The 24,174-nt window shown below is 41.1% G+C and overlaps 1 protein-coding gene across 3 annotated transcripts in view; it reads left to right on the plus strand.

Annotated features, from left to right (window-relative positions):
- mcu (mitochondrial calcium uniporter) overlaps nt 1-24,174 on the plus strand; it is a 61,228-nt gene that overhangs the window by 25,176 nt on the left and 11,878 nt on the right. For 2 of the 3 annotated variants that reach the window (XM_067609793.1, XM_067609794.1), the window contains exon 2: nt 323-436. In XM_067609793.1, the coding sequence (XP_067465894.1) occupies nt 323-436 (114 nt within the window). The remainder of the gene's footprint in view (nt 1-322; nt 437-24,174) is intronic. The other variant, XM_067609796.1, reaches the window with a different exon arrangement.

A 24,174-nucleotide genomic window follows, 5' to 3' on the forward strand; every position in this document is an offset into this window, starting at 1 on the left:
GGAAGTTTCACAGGATATGACAGGAGGTCCTGCACGCACCACTCTGACCACATGGTGTGTTTGAATAAGCGAAAAGCAAAAGCAGAAATGCCCCTGTTCTGTGGATAGAATAGAAAATAAAACACGACTACCACTTTCACGCCTCATTATTTTAAGCCTCTTTGTAGCTCATAGCAACAGACTATAGGTCCTGATGGTGCCTATTTTGAAAATAGCATGAGGGCTGCTATTTTCCATTTTGTTATGGTTATCCCAGACCCTTTGTTTCCACTTTGAGCTAATGATGATGCTCCCTAACTTGATTTTTCTATCTTCTCCTCAGCAGGAGGTACTGTCTGCTCCTTTCACCCGTCAGACTGTCAGGAGAGCACATGGCCTACGGTCAGCAGCCCACTCCACACTCTTCAGCCAGCCTCCCACTGCCCTGTCTCCACAGGTTAGTGTGTCTGTCTGTTTGCATGTGTATTATAGCGGAATTGAAAATACTAGATCTGTCTCATTTTGGACATTATTGATATCTCTGCCATAGGGGCTCTATAGCAAATCAATATTTATTAGTTCAGCTGTGTGTGTACGTGGGTGGCTCATTGATGTGGACAGCACATGAATCCAACCGACTTGAGAGCTAGCATCAGCATCGTCAGCACTCTCTCAAGCCTGCATCACCCGATTGCAGTTTTTAAAGTGATTTGAAAAGGTCAATCAGAAAATGTTTCTACAATCATCACGCCAAGATTTTAGATTGTTTTAGATTTTAGATCAATATTAGCCAATTAGGTATTGGCAGTCAGTGTAACCTGCGTCATTTTGCCTTAAGAAGCTGCCAACTATGGCAGTTATTTTAATGATTTGTTTATTCCCCTATGATCTTCAAATGCTGACAGAATAAAATTCTGCACCTAACCCCACATTTAACACAAATTTCATTTTGTAGCCTTAGTCCAGACGCATTCTTCCAGCTAATTGACTTTCACCAGCAACAATCCTTCACTACATTTGCCTGTTTTGACTAGCTGTTATCTGTTGTTTCTATTATTTCCTGTTTACCAGTGATTAGCATGCAAGGCCTATTTAGGGGAGGATCGTTTGAATGGTTGATGAGGTCCCTGGACGCCAGCCTTTTAATAAAGCCATTACCAGGAGCAATCTATCTAAACTTATTTAAAAATCGCACTGTTCAAAGCAACCTCTCTGCTGGGGTGCCGTCGCCGTGGTACGGTATCGTTGACATAAAGTAGCTGCCATATGAAACCAGTTTCCCCAGAAAACCTTAATACACCCAGTAAATCAACATATTGACAAGAATTTATTTGGATTATAAACACCAGCAAGATTTGCAAATCCAATGTGCCATGTACCAGTGGAGAACAAGCTGTTTCGGTGACATGTGGCTTTGATGTGAAAGCAAACTTATCAAAAACGTTCCAAGTAATTTCACTGCAGCACTGCTGTGTATGAAACCGAAATGAATAGTAATGTATGAATACATAATGCTTAGTGCCACATCTTTGTTCTTCTTTTCTTTTTTTTTTAACATTCACACAGTTAAATTAGTCATCTAACTTTTAATATACTTAATTGACTTGCAGATGTGTCACAGGGTTTTCCACTAGTGCATACAGTGTCCAGCTGGGTGAAAATAGTTGCCAGCTGGGGACCCAGGGGGGGCTGGGGGACTGCTGCTGCTTCACAATATAAGCGGAGGGGGGGCGGAGGGGGGGGGGGCTGCTGCTGCTGCTCAACAACGTGAGCTAAAGTTGTCTATCACACATTTTTAAGGCTGTATTCTGTGTGTGTGGCTTAAAACTGGATAAAAAGTCAGTTAAAATTACGGATTTCTCTGTGTTTTGTCAGAAGCATTTGGGATAATGTAAGTACACAATTACACAAAATATATAACACAGGTTTAGTTGTTTTAAGACATTTTAATGCGGGAAAGTTACATAGTATAGCTTTCAGTGGCATGACTGACGTTAAAAGCAATATAGAGTAGATGGGCAAGACAAACGAGTTCTAAAACAACACTCCACATCTATCAATCAGCGTGACACCGTGATCAGTGTGAAAAGCAGTTCACAATAACAAATAGCCATGTGTCTGGTTTGTTTGCCGAAAAAAACCCCATTTGGTTTTAAGTCGGAAAACCCCACCACTTTGTGGCCTCATTATTTGCCCTGCTTAGTCCTCGTGTGACTGAGAGGCATGCACTCACAGACAAGCAGTGAGTGACAGTTAGCTTTCGCTTTCATGATGTAGGCTCCACTCATTTGGATGCAAGGCACCTTACATCAATAGGGTGAGAAAGCAACTTGCTATGAAAAAAAACAGTAAAAAATGTAGTCGGCTGGAAATGTTTTAATGTCCGGCCATCTGGCTGACAGCCGGCACTTATGGAAAACGTACTCATAACGCTTTTCAAATTGTTATCTGACAAAACAATGGATGCGTTTATGTTATTGTGTAATGTCTGTTGCTTGATTGATTTTTATGGCTCCAGACCGGCAACAGCCGTAGCCGGAGGAGTTACGTTTTCGGGTTGTCTGTCCATCCATCCCGTTCTCGTTAACACAATATCTCATGAACGCCTTGAAGGAATTTCTTCAAATTTGGCACAAACATCCACTTGGACTCAAGGATGAACTGATTAGATTTTGGTGGTCAAAGGTCACTGTGACCTTACGAAAGATGTTTATGGCCATAACTCAAGAATTCATATGCTAATTATGACAAAGTTTCACACAGATGTCTCATAGGATCAACTTAAGAAGTGATTATATTTTATGTCCAAAAGGTCAAAGGAAACTTCAGCGTGACTTCATAATGTTCTGCAGAAACACTTTTTTGGCCATTATATAACGCAGTAACTCAGGAACAGAAGAGTAGATTGTGACCATATTTCACATTTGGTCAGATACTGAATTGGTGACACTGATCTTAGGTTCCCACCTTGAAACTGTGGTGATTTTATTGAAGTCCTTCAAAGTCTTCACTACAAATATTATGAGTTTACATGGATGTAAACTGCCTCTTGACTGGTTGGCGGAGGCATACAACCGTGATGCAGTATTTCTAGTTGCAATCTGTTTCTGGATCATATTGTTGAGCACTCCAGCAAGAGCTTGGTTTGTCTCAGCTTTTTCTGTCATGCGACGTTGCATTAATTGTGTTGCAAAAAAACAGGGAGGGTGTTGAAAGTACTGTCTGTTTTTTTTGAAGGTCAACAGGTGCAAAAAAAAAAAGAAGGAAATGGTGAGAAATATGAACAAATCTTACATATAATCACAGATCTCACCTGGATTATACAGTTCCTGTGAAAGTGACGTACTTGGCGTTAATCAACTTTGACATTTTATGCTAAATTAAACTGTAATTGAGTTTCGTAGTTACATCTTTGACCTTAGAAACAGAAGTTGACAAGGTCCATTTCTTAGATGATCTTAAGCTTTCACAGCACATCATTCTCATCAGCAGGTGGCTTAAAAGTGAGTGAGTATTATCTCCCATTAAAGGTCATATCATCATATAATCGAAAGCAGTTTCTAAATGGACCTTGAGGTGAGATTATTTTGTCAACTAATATTATAGTATAGTTAAAATGAGCATGCATACATATACATACATGTCAGAGTTGTTTGAATTAAGTAGCTTCCTTCATGGTATCAGGTTCAACGCTGTCACAATGTTCTCAGTACAGGGTGTCATATCAGTGTCCTTCCAACGGAACATGGCGACCAGTCATAAGATCCGAGAGAAGGACTTCTCAGCACGGCCACTTTGTCCTTCGCCTCTTCCTCAACTTGGCATTGTCAGACAACAACTCTTTGCACTTGGTATTCCTGTGAGCAAGGGCCAGCTAGAATCCAATAAAGTAGTCGCATTATGTTAAGAAAGATCAGCTCAAGGTTAAGTGTGTATATTTTTCACCAGGAAATAGGCACGGCCCACCAACAAGCTTGCACAGGATGAAAATTTTATGATGAGAACAGGATATTTGTTCCTTGAGTGCTTGCAATCCTCCTGTTGTGGATAGCGGTGCATTAGCTCCTCTCCTTCTTCTCTCTGCGCGCGTACATGTGCGCGCAGTTATGTGCACGGGCGAGCGAGCGTATGTTTGATGTGCTGTGTGTTGGTGCGTGCGTGTTTGTGTGTCATTGGGATATATGAAATAGAGAAGGCAGGCAGGGGGTTTGCAAGGGGTGGGGGTGGTTGTACAGTGAAAAATGAGCAGAGGCTTCCCTCGGACTGTGTTTACATTTTACTGCAGCGGGCCGCTTGGAAAGGCATTGGGGGAAGGTTGGTAAATGAGAACAGAGGAAGTGTATACATTACTTACGCTGCTGGGAAGTGAAAACATCAGCCATGGGTCGTCCAAGCAAGGCCGTGTTCGCTACAGGGTGAAACAACAGAGCTGAGAGGGAGCCCGTCGATAGTCCCGAGTGTCCCTCTCCCTGCCATGTAGCCTCCAGAGGGAGAGCTGTTTGTTCAGAGGGCAGGGGAGGGAGGAGACGCGGGAGGCTCAGCAGGGAGTGTTTGCCTTGCTGGGGCTTGTTGTCTCTGCTAGGTTGGGCTGAGGATGATATTGTCATAACCACAGCGGAAGGCGGATACATCAGCAAAACAGTGACACCGTACAGAAACGCTCCTAGAATGAAAATCAGGTTGAATAAACTTGTTAGCCTTGCAAACACCGACTCCCACCATTCGTCTGACATTTGTGTACTGCGTTGTTTTCAGTCAACATTTTTTTTTTTTTTTTTCCTTTTGTCATTTCATTGACATCCCTCTCCCTTGCTCCTGCATTGCTGCAGTACAGACACTTGTCTCCTACTTGGCTAAGCCAGCGCTCTCTCCCTCCCTTCCTCCCTCCCTCCCTCCCTCCTCTGTCCTTCCTTGGCATCCATCAGTTTAGCTGCGGCTTCCCACGAGGCCTGATGGGTCACACACACATACACACACACGCACACACACACACACACAGAGCGAATCTCAGCAGCACTATTCATGCATGTACCTCTCGACCCATCTGCAACTCGGCTCTTACAGATGGGAGCTGTGGCAATTTGGAGAAGTTGTGAAATGTCACGCAGACACATGAGGAGAGAAATCAAAATGAGGGGGAAACAAGTTCCTCGCTGGAAACTGCAAGCCAATTCATGCAAGTCATGTTAGTCCATGTGTATGACAGTATGCAAGAATAAATTGCAGGGTAAATATATGTGGATAGATTGAAGATGAGATAGACAGAACAGGAAGATCACACATGACAGGCCCTGTCTTGTAATGTTCTACCTGAAAAACCTTGTTCGATCATTATTATCCATTCTAGCAGGTGGGTGCAGCTCAAGAAGCCACTTTGGCTCGAAAAGCTCAATGTACAGGCTTGTATCAGTGTGGCGAGGAGTTTGGAAAATGACCAAATGCAGAATACAGTGGTTCCTGTTTTCTTTGTCTTTGTTCGTACATTTCCGTTTCCTCCTCCCCTTTTTATGGCATCATATCAGCAAGAGTTTGTGCCATACCATCCATTTACACTGATTGACCATAAACTGTGTGGAACAGCGAGTCCAAAAGTCTGGCTCATCTCCCAGAAAGTAGAGGTCAAAAAAGGATTTTGTTTGAATTTTGTCACAGAGTGTTCCCAGTCAACGCCCTTTTGAAAACCTGGCTTGTAGTTTTTTAGTCTGACTTCTATTGTCCTAGCTTTACCTTTGAAGGAGACTCCAGACTTGCACTCACTTGCCCTTTTGCACACAAACACCTCCCAAACACACTCCCTAACCTGAGAGACGTTTTCATCAGGGATTGGCTTAAACCTTCTTCTACTTTACATAATTTACAATTAAAATTTAAGATTTATCTACGGCCCTCTCTATTTGACTGCCTCCTTACTAGCTGTGTTGTGTCAAATGGACACAGAGAGCCTGTGTGTGAAGGTGTGTGCACAGCTTACCTCAAAGCTTCAAGCGGGGGCTAATAATGGGTACTGATAAACTACCAAAAGATTGATGGGGCTTGCCTGCTTGTGCTGAAGGTCTCTCTTGATTGTTCTGCGCAGTCCTTCTCAGGGGAAGAGTGAACTAAATCTGTAGTTTCAAGCGTTTTTATTTTCGTTTTCTTTTCATGGTTGGCAGGGAAAGGGAAAGGCCGGGAGAAATAAGTGAGGGAGGAACACAGTTGTCACACTTCTATGACCGGGTTCGTTATGTGTTTTCTCTTAGTTTGTGAAATTGCTGACTGCTGTTAACAGATGGATTATCTCAAGTTGGCCTCTTACAAGCATACATAATCCTCTATTCTACTTGAACATCTAGGAAGCACTAGACTTGCTCAGCTTTAATTAACTCAGCAGTAAATTAGGTTGTTGACAGGTGCATTCTGGTATAATTGTTTGTTTTCAGTGCTACAGAGTGAGAAGAGTCATCACAGCTGTTATCAGATTTGTCAGCTGATATGAAAAAAACAAAAAAACAACTCAGCCCAAATCAGTCTAATATATCTAAACTACTCCATGTCAATGATGTGATGCTGGGTAAAGGAAGTGCTCTGGGAAATTCTTGTGTCATTGAGTTTGTTGCCTTCAAATGCAATTGATTATTCAATCATGACATACAGATCAGCAATACTTAAACGGCTTAGTAAAGCTTAAAACGAAGGTTGACGTACCATCACTGTCTAATTGTATTATTGATCCATTTGTGTGTGTTTGTAACTTTCACAGATATTGCAAAGGTAAAATTGCTGCAAGGTGACGGCAAAGACATCCTGTATGTTTCTTAATATTGGCAAAGAAACAAGTGAAGTTGGAAATTAAAGGAGGGGGATAGTTGTGTGACTGTTCTGTGGATAGTAGTGGAAGAGGTATTCAGATCCTTTACTTAAGTAAAAGTACTAATACAACAATGTAAACAAGTAGAAGTGTGCAAGTAAAAATCCTGCATGAAAAATCATACTTAAGTAAAAGTACATAAGTATTATGAGCTTTATGTAGTTAAAGTATTGCTGTAAAAGTAGTGTTTTGGTCCTTCTGATCGATATATTATTATATATGACATCATTAGATTATTAATACTGAAGCATCAGTGTTAGAGCAGCATGTTACTCTTGCAGCTGCTGGAGGTGGAACTAGTTTTAACTACTTTAGATACAGTTTAGTCCAGTGATTCCCAAACTAGGGGTTGGGCCCCTCCAAAGAGTCACCAAATAAGTGACTCTGAGGGGTCGTGAGATGATTAATGCGAGAGAAAAGAAGAAAAAACAACTTTCTGATACAAATCTGTTTTCAGTTTTTGGACTTTTTCTCTAATCTTTAATTTTTGGTGAAATATTGGATTGTTTGAACATTTATTGAATTGAAACCATGTGAGAAGTTTAGAGAGAAAAATCACTATTTGGTGGAGCTGTTAACAACTCATAGACATCTGAAATGTGACCCCGACTACACACTGCTTTTAGTAAGACATCAAAAGCCAAAAAGGTTGGAAACCACTGGTTTCATCTCTAACAGTGTGTTGTACTTTAAAAGCTTGTTATATTATCCATTGTGTCAAATCTTTATCTGAAAAGTAAATAAAGCTTTCAAATAAATGTAGTGGAGCAGAAAGTACAATATTTCCTTCTGAAATGTAGTGGAGTGGAAATATAAAGTAGCATCAAATGCAAATACTCAAGTAAAGTACAAGTACCTCGAAATTGTGGTTAAGTACAGTACTTGAGTAAATTGACTTTCCACCACTGTTTGTGGGTCCCAAATGAGATATCACCACATTCAAAAAGACAGTCGATTAAAACTTTGTTTATGAGTGTGTATTGATTTTGTGGTAACAGCAATCCTTTGTAAAAATAAAAAAAAGAAAAGAAAAAGAAGTTGTTTTAGACTCAATTTAAGAACATAAATGCTTTTTCAAAAAATCATTTTCTGCAGACACATAGATTGTTAATTTTATTTTAATTCTGATAATTATATCAGATCAAACAACCTTTCTCTCTGCATGTTTGTCTAAACTGTGAACTCAGTGAATTTCTGTGATTGATGACATAATTGATATTACGAATTTCAAGAAGAAAGCAGATTTCTTTCTGGACTTTATTTGACATTTTCTGCCAGAACAAATTCATTGATCCTCACATCTATAACTTTCATTGATTTAAATATGCCCTTAACTCAGAAAGTCATCACCTCTCTTGTTTTAGTCTTTAAAGAACAAGAAGGAATCAATGATAAATTGCTACCTGTTGGTTTTGTCTTAAAGTCTTCCCTCGGATCATCTTACACTGAGATATTGTCAATATATGATCTTCAGTAGGGAGGAGAAAATCAATTTAGTCAAGAATTGTCATTTAAAAATGTTTAGTCAGAATATTAAATACATACATACATACATACGTAAAGTGGGTAAAATGATACAGCACTTATGAGCATGCACAATTGTGAATTGTGAAAAACACTCATGGAGGATGATGATACACCAGTGGTGATTAAATTACAAGCAGGTTAAATTGTTGGTTGACCCCGTATGAAAGAAGAAAAAGGAAGTAACCTGATGCTTAAACCACAAACTGGTGCAAGAAACATTTGTCTAAAGGATGCAAGATTTATATGTATTTACTTGTCATAAAGGCTCGATAAACTTTTTTTTTTAGCCTGTTTGGCATTCATTTAAACACAAGAATGATGTAAAGTGATATAGGAATGGTGCACCAAATAACTTATAAACACTCAAATAGCACTATAGCAATGCTATAGTATGATTAAACATTATCAGCATTTCCAGCTGGGCTTACTCACTCACTTAATTACTTTCTCACTGTATCTGTTTTCGTCCCTCCTTCTGTTTTTCCTCTCATAGATTTTGCAAATTGGCCGAGTTGATGAATTCCTGTGATTTATAATTTCAATGTCTTATATTTTAAGTCGATCTAAACACATTTTTGTCCTCAAGAACATCTTCATTTAGATCAAAACCTCTCGTTTTTATCCATAAAACTTGTAAGCTATTCATAATATTCCACTCTACCTCCTTTCAGTCTACTTAGTATCATAATAAACAGTGTACACCACACACAGCTGCTGTATTCAGTTTTTTCTTTCCCCTGAATTCTCTGGAGAAAAAGCCTTGTTTTTTTTTTTTTTTAGACAAGCCTTATTCCCAATAAGAATAACACAAGGATTTTATGGCAACCTCAAAGATATGGACTGGAAGCTGGTTATTTCTATAACTTACTGTAGATGTGCCACTGTGAAACAGCTATGCGGCAGACATCTGAATATGAATAACCTCTCCTGAGTATGTGTTGACACAATTCTGAAAATAGTCTTATAAGCTTAATCACATAGTCAGAGTGTGATATTTATGGGTTGCTCCACCTCACCTGCATTACCGCCTTAATCGCCTATTTATTTGTGTATAAATGTAGACACTGTTGAAAGTCTGCAAAATGATGAGTCTGCAGAGCTTTGGCCTTTGAATTTGAGGAGCTAATAAGAAATACCGACATTAACAGTTGTTGCTTTAGATAAATATTGTCTTAATTAAACTCATAGATATGGTGGTTTGGTAGAAAAGCAAGAATATGAAAATTCATGAGGAAATAGTTGTGATTTAAGTGTTTTAAAGGGGGATTGTGATCCAATCAAAGGACTTTCTTCGTTCCATTTGACAGCAGTGATGCAGCTGAGGTCATGCTGTGTCTGGCAGCGTGCTCTAAGGTGACACTGTAGGGCATTGCTTTCAGAAAGACTGTGATCACACTAAAGCTGTTAAACCTCTAATTTGTAGTAATAGTAGCCCTTGGAGATTAACTCAGCATACGCATCATTAACACGTGTTACAAAATAGGAAGACATTTTCCTTCAAAGTACCTTAATCGCTTGAGTCATTTTGGAACCATCCATGGGAAGCAAACGGAGCTGCAGCGGTGGGAGCGAACATGATTTTGGAGACTTGGGTGCCCTTGCCTGAGCTCATTTGCCACCATCCAAGCTAGACAGAATCCTGCAGAGAGGGAGAGGAAAAATAGGGAGGGAACAATAGCAGTGGGAGGTCGAGTGGTGGAGGAAGCCCTTGGGAAAGATGGAGAATCACATCCGAACTGGAAGGAATCGAGGAGGAAAGGCGGCACAATGAGCTGCATACTGATGATGAGGATTAAGATATTGTGAATGGGAGCAGGAGGACAGAGAGATATGGAGGCAGCGTATTTGTCAGAGCATTAGGGAGACTGACTAGCTCACTTCGATTTTAGGTCATGATGTCATTTAGCGGTAATGAAAGGGCAAAGATGAGAGGAAGAGCTGGAGGCGAGATGAGAGGATGGGGACAATATTTAACAAAAGTCGTCATCAGCTATGCGGTCTGATCCAGAACTAATATCAACTGACTTTATTAGACACAGTTCAGTATTGTCAATCCTCTCTGCTGCCCCTTGGTGTCGTCCGTGAGTCGGGGCGGCGTGTCTGTCATGACTCCCAGAGCTCATAGAGCAGCGGCCGTCACATCGCATGCAGGAAGGGGTGTATGAGATGCTACCCAGGACCCTTTGAGATCTGAAAGCAGGGCCGCCTGGTTATTTGACTACTGTGACTTTCATTCCCCGAACCCTGCAGGTGGGTAGAATGATAGATGTTTAAGAGACGCTGGCCCACTTTCCACAAACCGTCCAAAGTGTGCGTGGGAGCGAGCTGCTCCCCACATGGACCTGTGAATATTTGATGTTTGTTGTGAATGAAATGCAGTGAAGCTTTTTTTTAAAAAAAAAAAAAATCAGCAAGAATAGGACTAGACTTACTATCTTTCTAAGAATATAGTTTCTCTCTAAAAATAATTCTGTAAACTCTCCTCCACAGTTACTGCTAACTAAGAGGTAAAGCCAGCATTGCCAGATGGGAAATGTTAAAGTATCATACCAGAGGCTTAGAATGATTGTATTTTGAGGAAAGTTAGCGTACGTGAGTCATAACCAGGAGAATAATTAGGCGTAATTGTGTAATTTCAGAAAAGACATATGTATTGAGACGAACAACCTTTTGATGCTGCCTACAAATCTAGACACATTGTTTAAAAAATAAAAAATAAAAAATTGCTGACAGGTTCAGGACTCACTTAAATAAAAATGTCCCAACATTTAAAGCAAAAGCATAGCTGTTCGAAAAACTAAAGGCTGTTATAGTAAACTATAACAACACAAGGAGATGCCTGTTCAGCATCTACATTGAAATTACATCATTAACATGCTTACCTCATCAGCTCAAGTTCCACGAAAGCCCGCTGTTGTGCAGTCTTCTGATAGGTTACTCTCTGTCTCCATGGGTCTGGTGAGCCGAACTTTAAAAACTCTTCACTCATTTCACTCATTTTCTTCACTTTTTTTCACATGGATGCGGCAGTAAGCTATCTCTCAAGCAAACTCTGCCGGGAGCATGACAGCCGTGCTCGTGAGACACATTCTTCATCACAACAAGCATGATTGGCTGGCAAGACGTCACGTGAAGAGAACATAAACATAGATGTAGGATCCATATTTTACTATCATGATAAGTCAGCCAAGCACTTTTCTTTATTTGTTTTCTTTATGAATTGAAATTCATAAATTAATTTAATTCCGTTGGTTGGTGATTTGAGCATTTCCTGAAATTCCCACAGTTTTACATCACAGTAGATGATTTCCTCAGATCATTTAGTCCTTTTATCACTTGAAATATTTGCCACTTTTACCTTTGCTCAGTTCTCTGTACTGTTATGCAAATTAAATTATTCAATTAAATTGTATAGACTGTAGCTGTTGGACATGTCTTGCTTTGATTTGGCTCAAAACTTCAGGTGTTCTGAGGAATAATTTAAAATCACAAACTGAAGCGTGGCTTTCTAAAGAGTTTTTACTGAGATCAGTCAGTATTTAAGGATTAGGGTTTACGTCAAGCCACTCTCAACATTGTTTGCCAGATGCCATAAAATTTATGGTATTTTATTTATGGCTTAAATACCCTTTACTGCTACTGGATGGCACAGATCTATAAATATGGATTTAATGTGGGGAACCTTTATCCTGCTTTACTCTTGGCTGTAGATGTGAAACATCCCTCTTTCTACTTCATTTTCAAACTAGCAGCTGCTTGTCCAGTTGTATTTATTGTGAGGAGAGCTGTGCGTTACTACAGTTTGCTCTGTATGAGTCAGCTGCTGTGTGCAGCCTCCCCTCAGCTACTTCGGCGATGTCTGGCCCAGTCTGTGTCAGAGTAGCATTCATTAGCCCAGTTCTAGCTTTGGCATGTCTGCATGCCATATGTCCATGTGGACCACAGCAGCAATGTAAAAATGTGACGGATTGGCTGACACAGCCAAGAGGGCAGAGTTACAATACTGTGGATTCATTTTTCTAGACTTTCTAGTTATCTCCATGGACCATGCAGTGATGAGACTAGACAGCTACTGCTGCAGATTGATACTTGAACAGTGACCTTGTAGGAGCTTGCATTGATATTCTAGGCAATTTTAGAGGATTCTCTCATGGACTTTGTACTTTTACAGTCCATTGGTCATGCTCAAGGCATTAAGGTCCAGAGGAAAGAGGCTCTGATGAGAGGAATACTGTCAGAGTTCCTCAAAAGGAGCATTCCCAGGCTCTGCTCCATAAATAATAGCTGCTGCTTCAGGAGGAATTCATGATGGCCTGTTGGGAACTGTACAGTGGCCTGAATGTCACCTCACGCAGAGAGCAGAGACAACCAGTCTTCTTACAGGACCAGCTCTGTGTCAAGCAAACATTGTGAATACGTGCACTTCACTAGCTGACCATTTATGACCAGCTGGAAGCAGCTGTTATGAACAACTAACAGTGTGCAGATTTTTACAGCCATCACAGATGTCTTTATGATTCACAGTATCAGGGAGGAGACTTGCTTTATCTTTGGACACAGACATACCCACAATCATCCCATGTGTAAATATATTCACTTTACATTTTAGGACTGTATTGAGCGTAGCAGAATTTTTAGAAAGAGGGAAAGTGTGTAGTGTACTTATCAATTTACCATGTTCACTTCACTTCATCACTGGTCTGTTATAGCCAAACAACACCGCCAGTTTCATCTCATTCCACTAAAAAGCTTGGAAGAAGAGCCAAAAAAAAAACAGCACCCCAGTCAAGATAAATAGTAACATTACTGCCTTGTAATTTAAAATTGACATTTTCATTGGTGAGTTTCACTGCATGTTTTGTCTCAACTGACATCTAATTAATCAGTCCCTTAACTGAACAAGCCCAGTAAAAAGCTTTGTACCTTTTGTACCTTCTTAAAGTACTCAGGACTTCAGTTTAACTGGAAGTAACCAGCTCTTATTTAAACTATTAAAAACTTTTATAAATGAGAATGGAAAGGATGTAGCTTAGCAAACTCAAATCTAGAGCTGCAACTAGCAATTGTTTTCATTATCAATTTAAATGTGCGTTACTTTTCTGATTTTATCACTTAGTCTAAAATGTCAGAAGATAGTGAAAAATGCCATCAATTTCCTAAAGGACAGGGTGTGACATCTTAAAATTGCTTTTTTGGTTGTTTTTTTTTACCAACAGCCCAAAAAAGAATTAAAATGAAAAGCTGAAACCTGCTGTGTCACGTGAGCTGAAACTATTAAGCAGTTATCAAAATTGTTATAGAACAATTTTTCCTTCTAATTGTTTCAGCACTGCTCAAAATTATAATGTCCAGCATGTTGAGAAATGCATATTAAGCTAGTGCGTGCAGCATAATGCAGTGGTTCTCAGGGGTCCCTGAGGGGGCTCCAGGGAGAATCATTTATTTTCACTCTAATTCCATCCATAAGTATCACAATGACAGAATGAGTGACTATTTTGGTCATGAGTTTCATACACTTCCTGTAATAAAACATCTCATTTCTAATTGGTCTAATTTGTGTCAGTTTAAGGGTCCTTGATGTGAAAGAGTTTGAGAACCACTGGCGTAATGTACCTGATTTGTGACGTGGACAGCAAGATGTTTAAACTTGTTTACCAAGCAGATTAAATATGTCAGTTTACCAGTTAAGATGAGAAGAGGTACAAAACTTTGCCAAAACATAACTTGGGGCTCAGATAATGAAAGCACGGCGGGAGATGAAGCAGTAGAGGGAAAAGTGGAGCATCTTTCACCCTTCAGCATCACAGATGAGAGATGAATTGGTGATGACCTAGTACTAATGCGTGTACTCTGAACACGATATTTTATTTAGTGTGGGTTTTAATAAAAGTGATCATGAACTTTGAATCCTAAAGGGAATGTTTTTTGCCACAGGACTCCTACAGAAAGTTGTGTTTTACGCCTCTTTATTGGATTGGTTTTCTCACACCTAGAAATCACACCGGTTTGACAGACTATCCTGAGGCCAAACTTCTGTGTAAACCTCGGCAGAATACTTCTGCTTATCGCTTGCCTAAAGAAGCTTCGGCAGGAAAAGTCAGTGTTTTGGCCACAGAGGACCACTCCGCCGTCTTAGAGAGAAGGAATGGGAGGTACTTTATTCCTCAATTCAAAACCAAGTGCATTATCTCCCACTGTAATTAATGCATTCAAAAAAATGGGAAATGTTGGAGCAAAATGTAGTTCTGCTCTCTGAGGCGTACTTGAAAAGAGAATAACTATAATGGTGGGAAGTATAGATAGATTGGAAGCTTCTCAGCACACTGATGATGGTGGGAAGAAAGAAAGGGAGCGTAATAAGAATTGAACAGTGCTTATTCAGCAGCATTGATTAGTCTGTGGTGCGTGTGATGTGAAGGAGCTGCAGGGCTCTACCTTTTCACACTCTTGAAGCTTAATCAGGGCTGGTATCATCACTAGTGAAATCAGGGCCAGCGTAGAGTAACAGTGAGTGTGTGTGTGTGTGTGTGTGTGCAAGGCTGGATTTGCATGCATTCCTTAGATGTGTACTGTATCTCTAAATGTCAGCCAGGTTGGATTTTTTTATTTTTTATTTTTTCAAGGGAAGGAAAAACTGATGAAGCTGAAGGAAGTGAAGAAGAACGAGAGCGAGGAGAAGTCCCTGCGAGTGAGGGGCTGAGTGTTGCGTGACCTACGCTGAAAGTAACACTGACACAAGCAGCTAGTGCCATCTGGTGTATGAGCAATCAAAGAGAGGGTCATACTGTGCCTGCAGGACGGCCACACACATTTACTCTATATGCACATTATGCATGCAAACACCGTTTTCAATTTCTTCACCCGGCGCTCTGATCTCAAAAGTGACCTAAAGGAAGTTGGAATATGCAGATACCGCTCCTCAGATGGATTGAATTCTTCAAAGAGCGGCTGCGCTGTAAAGCACAATGGTCGAGTGCCGGCTCTCTTCTAAGCTGTGGCGTGAAAGCCTGTACTGCTGTTTAATAATGCATCAGGTTCCACTGCTGCTGGTCCCAGGCAACAAGGGTGGAGGGTTGAGGGGTGGCGGTGTCAGGGGTTGGTGCGGGTTATAACGGTCCATGTGGCCCTTCTAAAGTAGCCCACGTGCCACAAAAGAGGATTCATTCACAGCTGAGATCTTATCCCGTGAGCAGGCGATGAGCTGGTGTTAATTAATCAAAGCATATCCAGGGTCTTAAAGGCAATTTATTGAAATGGAACGAAAGATTAAGCCGGAATTATTTATAGCGTGCTGTAACTGGTGTGCGGTTTTGATGTTTTGAAATAGCCTAATCAGAGGAAGGTTGTTTTCACTGTCAACTCTGCATTGCAGTGGAGAGATCAGATTGGTATAGGCTTTCGTTGGGCACGCTGTGCTTTGTCACGGTTTTCTCTCTCAGTGTGAGAGCGGCGGGGATTGCTTAATACTGTTGCGTTCGTGAATGTGACTGCAGATTTCATATCTGTTAATGGCTTTTTACCAGGCGAGGAACACAGCCATAGAGAAAAGGCAGCATTTTCTTCGTTACATAAGCTTGTCGGCGCTGAGGCCTGGAAAAATGACAAAGTGATTATTGTCACACTGTACTCAAATCCACTTTCTTCTGTAGGAATTGCTGAGTGCCCGCCTTATCTACTGTAGGTGTATGCGTGCTTTTGTCTGTGCGTATATTTCTGAGGGGACGGACAATGTGCGTTCCTTCATGCAGGGGAATGTGAGTGCTTTGGAACGGGCGCAGCTGTGCTTTTCAACTTGTTAACCCCCACAGTTGGGAGGTGTGAGCTGCAAGGAGCTGAGTGGACAGGACCTCGCCCCCGGAGTTGGATAGAAAGAGGAGGTGACATGCAGCGCAGCGGTGAGGCAGAAAACTGGACACATCAGCTGTCCTGCACTGACACAATATGACCTTTACATACCAGCAGTATAATTTATAAGATAGGAGCCAGCCATTATTTTGTCCTGTGCAAGACTTTTTGCTTCAGTGTGAGGGAATTCAGGACAAATGTTGCATGTGGTTTATTGATCAGCCAATCAACAGAACATATTTGATATTCATAATTGCTTAATTGCAGTTTATCAAGCAACATTTGCAGCTTCTCAAATGTAAAGATTTGCTGCTTTTTCTATTTTATGTAATTGTAAATTGAATTTAAAAGCACTTTGAAGATAACAGCTCGGGCTTTGGGAAATGGGAATTTATCACTTTTTCTGGCATTTTATAGACTAAACAATTAATTGCTTGGTCTTGGGAAGTTTTTAACTGAAAGGTTGTCTTACAAACTTGGGGTGTGGAGTTTGAGAGATGTGGGTGTTTACTAGGCAGGAAAGATATCACAAAAGATGCTATTGAGTTCAATTGTGGGATGTTTTTTGATCTCGATATGCATCTTGATATCTCGGCCTCTGCTACGCAAATTTTGACCATTTTTATAAACTGTTTCTTCCAAGTCCCCCAAATTCATAGAATTAATACTAAATTGCCTTCAGACACAGTCAAACTGATGCTTTTTCATGTACCTACACAGCTCACAAATGTCTAATCTTGCAATCTTTTGGTTCCTACTATTGTTGAGAATCCTAGTAAAAATACGCTTTGGTCTAAAGTAATTAAATTTAAATCAAACAAATTGTGCTTTTATATAATTTAGCTGATATGTTATTATTTGATAGAGAAAATAAAAATACTGCACACTTAAGGAATTTAGAGGAAAAAGGGGGTTTTAAAGTGTCAGCAGTCTCTTAATGTGCTATAAAAGAGTAATAAAGCCAGAAACACAAGGATACAGAAAAAGTGAGAGCATGGCACACACACATTCCCTCCAGCAGCGGAGGAGATAGTAGATTTCTAATTTAACAGCTCATAAACCTCACTCGCACTTTTTCAAGAATCCACATGGAAATAGTCCCCAAAAGTTGAGTCAGCTTGGTGCCCCAGCTGATTGTCGGTGATATACTGTGATATAACTATGTTCCTTTAAATCCAATTATATCCTCATTTACCCCGGCTCGCTCAGAGAGTGTATCACAGGGACTGGAAGTGGTTGCACATAACAGGATTTTGGGGACACCTCTTAGATAAAGGCAGGATGCGTTTACCGGCTTCATATTGATCCCGGTGTATTGTTGTTCTACATAGATTGGCCTCCCACTGACCCCACCTTGATCACGGCTCCTCTCTCAGCTTTGTCTGTCATGGTAGCGTGATGGAGAACCTCGCCTCTCCTTGACCCTAGACTTTATCAAACGACCAAGCCGATGGGAAATTGATCCCAGCTCCTTTGATTGTAAATCCGTCCTCACGGTATGACTTCAACCAGTAAAAAAGGAAATGGATGTAAAAAGATTTTAAGCATATGAAAAGATCTTTTAGATGTATTTGTGCCGTCATGCCTAGAAGGAGTAGAAGGAGCTCTATTGACATGCATTGTGCGTGGGGTGTATACAGGCCCATGTATGCATGAATGATTTCATGAGTGATTTTGTCTGACTGCTCATGTTATCTGGTCCATAGCCATGGCCCGGGACAGCATATTACCACATAGATGGATGCAGTCATTGTGGAGATAAATGACAGAGGTTTCCACTCCCCCAGAAGGGCACCATGAAATGGGAATTATGTCAGTGACATTATTCCTCAGCACTGGTGTCTGTTACCAGCACACACACACACACACACACAGACATGCTTTTTGCTCTACACTAAGATTTTCCCTGCGGTGTGTCTGGAGATAAAAGGATGTGTTCTGAGGAAGAAGATTTTTAAACTGCTGTGTCATTTTGTGTTCAGATCCAGCCGTAATAGCGAAAGTTAAAAAAGGAAGTAACTGTCCATATATGTGCTGTATGCAGCACAGTGCAAGTTAGACATAATAAGATGTCATACATTTCTCAGACTCCTCAGTTTTTTTTTGTCACTTACACAAAAAGCCTAAAATAACCCAGTTTTTTTTCTGTAGCTGAACAACTCTGACAGTAGTTTCCATCCACCCTCAAAGCAGCTCTACTAAGAGTTTATGAATCTTTGTGACTGTGCCGGAGGAGGAGGAGGAGGAGGAGGAGGCAAATGAATCTTGCAAATTTCTCCACATACATAATTTGGAGTGAAATGAGAACAAGAATGTCACTATGTAGCAGGAATTCAACGTAGCAAAGGGTAACAGTTACACATAGGCAAGATATAGATAGTAGGCAGAGCTGCAGCAGTTTTACTCTCAAGGGTTGCGTGTGTTGATTCCCCACCGCAGGTGGGGGTTTTTTCTCCCTCTGAAAAACTGGGACTTCTGAGAGATGTGTGTGAAATTGTTCCAGCTGTACTGTATGAGGATGATTAATTTTTCCCTCAGATCAATGTCATGCCTCTTGCAGGTGTTACTACACTATGTGGAGAGCAGGGAAGGACTCGTAGTCTGTGCAGCTAGCAAGAAGCCATAAATTTTTTTTTTTAGTGTATCAAATTTATTTTCATCTCCCACAGTTCATATAATCTACCGGGTCCCTGCTCGCCGTGCGTTTACTATGCTGAAGGTGAGATTTGAAATTGAGGACTGTGGTTTTTTTAATTGAAGGAAAACGCACACATGCACACATAGGGTATGATGAAATGCAGCGGAAGTTAAAGCGCAGTGCAGATGAGAATTGAGAGAAGATCAAACCAGCACATCAAGATTCAGCGTGAGTAAGATAGAGATGGAGGAGGGACGGTGAAAGCGAGGGGCAACCCCCCTTTCTAGACAAGGGATTCCTTTACTGCAGTGATCAGCAGTCCCCCCCTCCTCCTCCCTCCCTCCCTCCATCCCTCCCCTCCTCCCAGAAAGTCTACAGCTCTTCTCCTCCCTCCCTCTGCCATCTCTGCTTCACTTGCGTACACACACACACACACACACACACACACACACACACACACACACACACTACAGTCACGTTTCAGCAGGGAGGGATTGTCTGCTGCAGGGTACAGTATATGCAGCGCATGGTTAGAAATGCAAGCACACTCGTGACTCACACCATTTTACTCCAGCCTTCATTTATCTCTATCGCTCCCCTGCTGCTCCTCCATTAATCCTCACGTTCTCTCTCCACCTCTTCCATCCTTCCACACCTCTTTCACTTCTCCGGCTCATCTGTCCGTCTTCCCATCCCTACTCGACGCCCGTTCCTTTCTTTCTCCCACTCTCTTAGTCGTATGACATTGATTCCAAGGTTGCTGTGCTATTGACTGCTGCTACGCTGCTAAATATTTCAGGCAGCGTTTCAGTGGCTGTGTGCCGAGGGAGGGGAGGGGTTTTTTACTCAGCTGCTCTCCAACTACTGCTGACAAACAGGCTGGTGAACAGACGGGTGGGCTCACACACACATATACACACACACACACACGCCACCTGCAAACACACAGAGGTACATTCACACATGCATGTCAGTCACACAGATGGATGTGTATACACACACCAGAACCACATTTGCATATGTTGGTGATGCCGCCCAGTCTCAGGTTGCATGGGTCTGGTGACGTTGTGGGTATCTCAATGAAATCTTTCCTCTCTGGCTTCGAGCAGCTGAACTTAATGAATGAGCAAGTGTTGGACCGCTCTCTGCAAACTGTGCAGCTATTTCAGACCAGCCAAAACGCCTTTCTAAGCATGTCATCTGATCAGCAGTCTAATCACTGTTTGGGCTCTACTTGGTATCATGGGACGGTAATCAGTATTCTCATTTAGGACACACATACACACACAAACACACTTCTCTCCGTGCCGTTCCACGACGTTCACTCATCTTTGGCCTGTTGGTGTCAGTCACTGCTGCAGTGGTTGCACTAACTTTTTCTTTCAAGTGTTCTTCTTCATCCACTTCTTCACCATTCCCTGTGTATGCTGCAGAAGTTGAGAGATAGTAAGAAAAAGTTTTAAAGGGGACCTAATACTTTGGGAGATTTCCATTTCTTTTTTGATTATAAAGCAGGTCTAGGCGCCATATAAATACTGTGAAAGTATCAAAACATTCAGTCCACGGAGAAATGCACACAGGCCGTAGAGCAGAGCGGAGCAGAGGAGAGATAGTTTCGGAGGAAACACTGTGCAGTTGTTGGATGTCAGGAAGCGAATTTGTCATTGCACAGCCTTCCGAAGGTTGGGTAACATTATCATCAGCGGTGGCCATCGCAATTTATCGGTGAGTTTTACCCTGAGCCCTGGTTTTAACCGGCTACAGTAGGCTACAATCCGTTACCTGTTGTTTGCCTCGGCGTGCGTCACAGTCAGCCAATTAGTCAGCCCCTCTCTCTCACGCAGCCTGCATCCATGGCTTATACAGCTGTAACTAGGTGCTTTTTTACCATAAAAACATGCAAATGTTTGTAAATAGTCAACAAAAATGAAAATATTAAACTGGGAAATGGGCAGAATTTGACCTTTTTTGAAGAGGTTGTTATTATATAGTATTATATGGTTAAACACTCAGCAAGACCTCCGTCTGGACACTCACTGAGCCTCTGAATGAGGTGGACCGTCAGTGTTGCATTGCAGGTGCCCGGCCGTCCTAAGGAGCAATGGTCAAGATCCAGAGCTGACAACAGGCTGGCTGGCGCCTCTTTTGCTAATTCACGCCAGTCATGTTTTGTTATTGACACATTTTCAACAGTTTTGGGTTTGGAGTGTTAACTGGTGGCTAACTGTCACTGTTTGTGTTAATCTAAACAGTTATCCCCTCAGCATCGTCTTTACTTGTACTTGCAGGGGTCTTTTTCCATCTGAAACTGTGAAGATGTGATTGGCAGTCACGTTCCTTGATTGACAGCTGTGACATTTAATCAGCAGCAGTTGATTGGCAGCTCTGTTTGTCTCTGTGCCTCACTTTGAAGTTGGGATTACAGGTAGTCCCACTGCTGGGCCTTTATAACTGCCAGCCTTGCAAACTCTAGAGTAGTGAGAAAGTTGACAAGATCCGAAACTAAAATGAGGTAGCTGGGTCCGGGGGCATTCTCCCCCTGTAAGAATATAGTATTGATTTTTACACGTAAGTGAAGCCTTTTGGAGCGCTTTGAGATTAGAACACAACAAGAAAACAATATCTTGTTCTGATAAACACATAAGTTTTATTGAATTTTGATTATTTTAACCACAATGTCTAACTACAGGTGAGAGAGGGGAAGAAGAGGGAGAACACACATCGTGCTTTTCTTTCTTTTTATGTCTTTAGTCTCTTTGCCTATACAAGCATTTCACATTCACGTTTGCGCTGCTTCGTGATATGCCTTCCTTTTGCCAGCTTTTCCTGCTCAACCATGCCTCGTCTTGCTTCAGCACATGGTTGGCAGTTAAACTCTCTCCTGTGTGCTCTCTCCCTCAGAGCTGTTTGCTGTGTCAGAGCTTTGTCCTTGGTGCCAGCTGATGTCATGTTGTGGCACATCCTCTTCTCCACTGGCCTGGACTTAATGTCTTGTCTTTTTTGAACATTTCCACTGCTGTCTGCTTCCGGGGAAGCAAGGTGTGTTTCACAGTTTGGATTTCACGCAGCGTGGAAACGTTCATGCATGGAGTATTGTGATGTTAATGTTCTCTGGTAAACTGCCTTTATAACTACCATCAGATAGTTTAGGTTCAGTTTTTGGAACATCTCAGTTGTATATTGTGCCTATTTTTATTAGTTGTGATAATGAAGCAACATTTGTTAAACCTGTAGTCCTTACTATATCACTCTACATATTTTTCAACCACTCGCAGGGTGTTGTAGACTTGGGCTTGTCTGAATCTGTCTGCTTCTCGACCCACGTACACCTCTTGCAGGGAGCAGTTTGTCTGCGTTGAGTTCAAGAGCTGCAGGGTCTTGTGGACTGGTGGAAGGCAATCTGGCTTCACAAAGCATTCAAAGAAGTTGGTGAAAACTTGCAGCTGCTTGTCGTGCACTTTGTGGACAAGGATGTCTTGACCCTGAGGAGGAAGTAATATTGTCTGAGAGATGGATGTGAATTTCTGGCATACAATATATCACATCTTACCAAAGACAGATCGATTAGTTATTGTTATACACAGGATTGGTATAATAATAAAAAAAGACTCATTTTAAACACCTTTCTGGGGCCACAAATCAGTTGCATTTCTAACTATCCAAGCTTTATGAGAATCAATTTAAGTTGGAGTTTATCTTAGTTGTGAATCAGTAGGGTATTTATTATATAAAAACATCCCTGGAACACCATGACGTATTCTTTCAGAATAGCCAGGACACCCATGTAAACACTGAGATGAAGCTCTGGTTTGGTGACTTAATGCCACACCCTTTTGACCTTTCTGTTCTTGTCCTGCTGTGTCATTCCTTTTAAAGAGCACATTTGTAAAAACAAAGCTCTATAAAATTTGTGTGTACTCACTGACCACATTATTAGGAACACCTGTACATGAGATTGTTAATGCACATATCAGATAGGGGACATTCAGGCCAACTTTGACACACCATTTGACACACGATGGGTGTTTCCATTCATTTGTCCACCCTTGTATACCAGTTAATTTATAATATCAATGGATTGAGTTACCTTTCCTGCTGAGGTCACTGTGAAAAGACTGAATACATCTCTGGGTCTTTTCACACATGCTGTGATCAGCGTAGAGTTTTTCTAAAGGTTTCTTGTAGAGGGTCTTGTCTTCTTCATCCATGAACCCGAAGTACGGGACTCTATAGGCAGGAAGCATCATCTGAGTACTGATGCCAAGCCCGCTGACAAAAACAGAAAGAACATATATTTGTCTCAGATCATGGGTTTCATTACATATGATACTTAATCAGAGAGGTAATGAATAAGAGGACAACCAAAACCTTAAACTTCTTTTGTTTTAAGATGTATCTATGAATAAAAGAAATATGATACAATAATACAGTGAGATCAGTCTGATGTATGCAGACTGATTGCTACATAGTTGCAGATTGCCACATTACTTAGCAATGATGTCATGGAATGCAATGAGTCGTATGTACTTACTGGTGATCAGCATGAAGGTCACAGAAAAGTGGTTCTAGATAGTTGTTAAAAGGAGCTGAAAACTTTTTTGAAACATTTTGCACATGATGGCAGGAATCACCATCAATATCCAGAAGTTTTGGGCAGTGGTTCTGTCACATTCTTGTTTCCAGACCCGTCTCGCTACCTCGCATGACACCACAGGAATCCGTCATCATGCTCACAAGGTTGGACCATGGGATGTTGATATATTTGAATAACTTATCCACAGCCTTTTCCAGAATTCCTGTGGTGACCTTCAAGATTTAGAAAGACACAACTTGCTTCACGTCAATGGTGTGGTATCTCTCTGTGTTGAAGTAGCTAACCAGGATAGAAAGCACCTTTTTATCACCATTGGAAGTATTTTAATCAAGGTTAATGGAAAATGGATACTTCTGTGTGTTGCTGAAGATCCTCTCAGAAAAAGGTCTGCCCCAATCCACGGACCATTTTGTAAGATGCTGATGTGCGTGACAGCTTCATGCTGTTTAGTGCAACTGTGTCTGCAGCCAACGTCTGTGCCAGCTCCACGACCACAGATGTCATAGTGAAAGGGAATGAATGTTCTGCCAGAGAAGCAAGAACCATTGCCTAAAAGCAAAACAAACAAGAAATGATTCAAATTTAATCTGTAAACCTTCCCCCCTTCATTACTAAGATGCCACAGCATGTATTATTTGTGTTTGTCTTCATATTATATAGCTGATATACAATGAACATAAAAAGTCTTTTTCCAGTTCATAATTTAAATTCAATCATCAATAATTCATTCAATTTTTATATCAA

The sequence above is a fragment of the Thunnus thynnus genome, chromosome 14 (assembly GCF_963924715.1).
Source record: "Thunnus thynnus chromosome 14, fThuThy2.1, whole genome shotgun sequence".
Classification (NCBI taxonomy): Eukaryota; Metazoa; Chordata; class Actinopteri; order Scombriformes; family Scombridae; genus Thunnus; species Thunnus thynnus.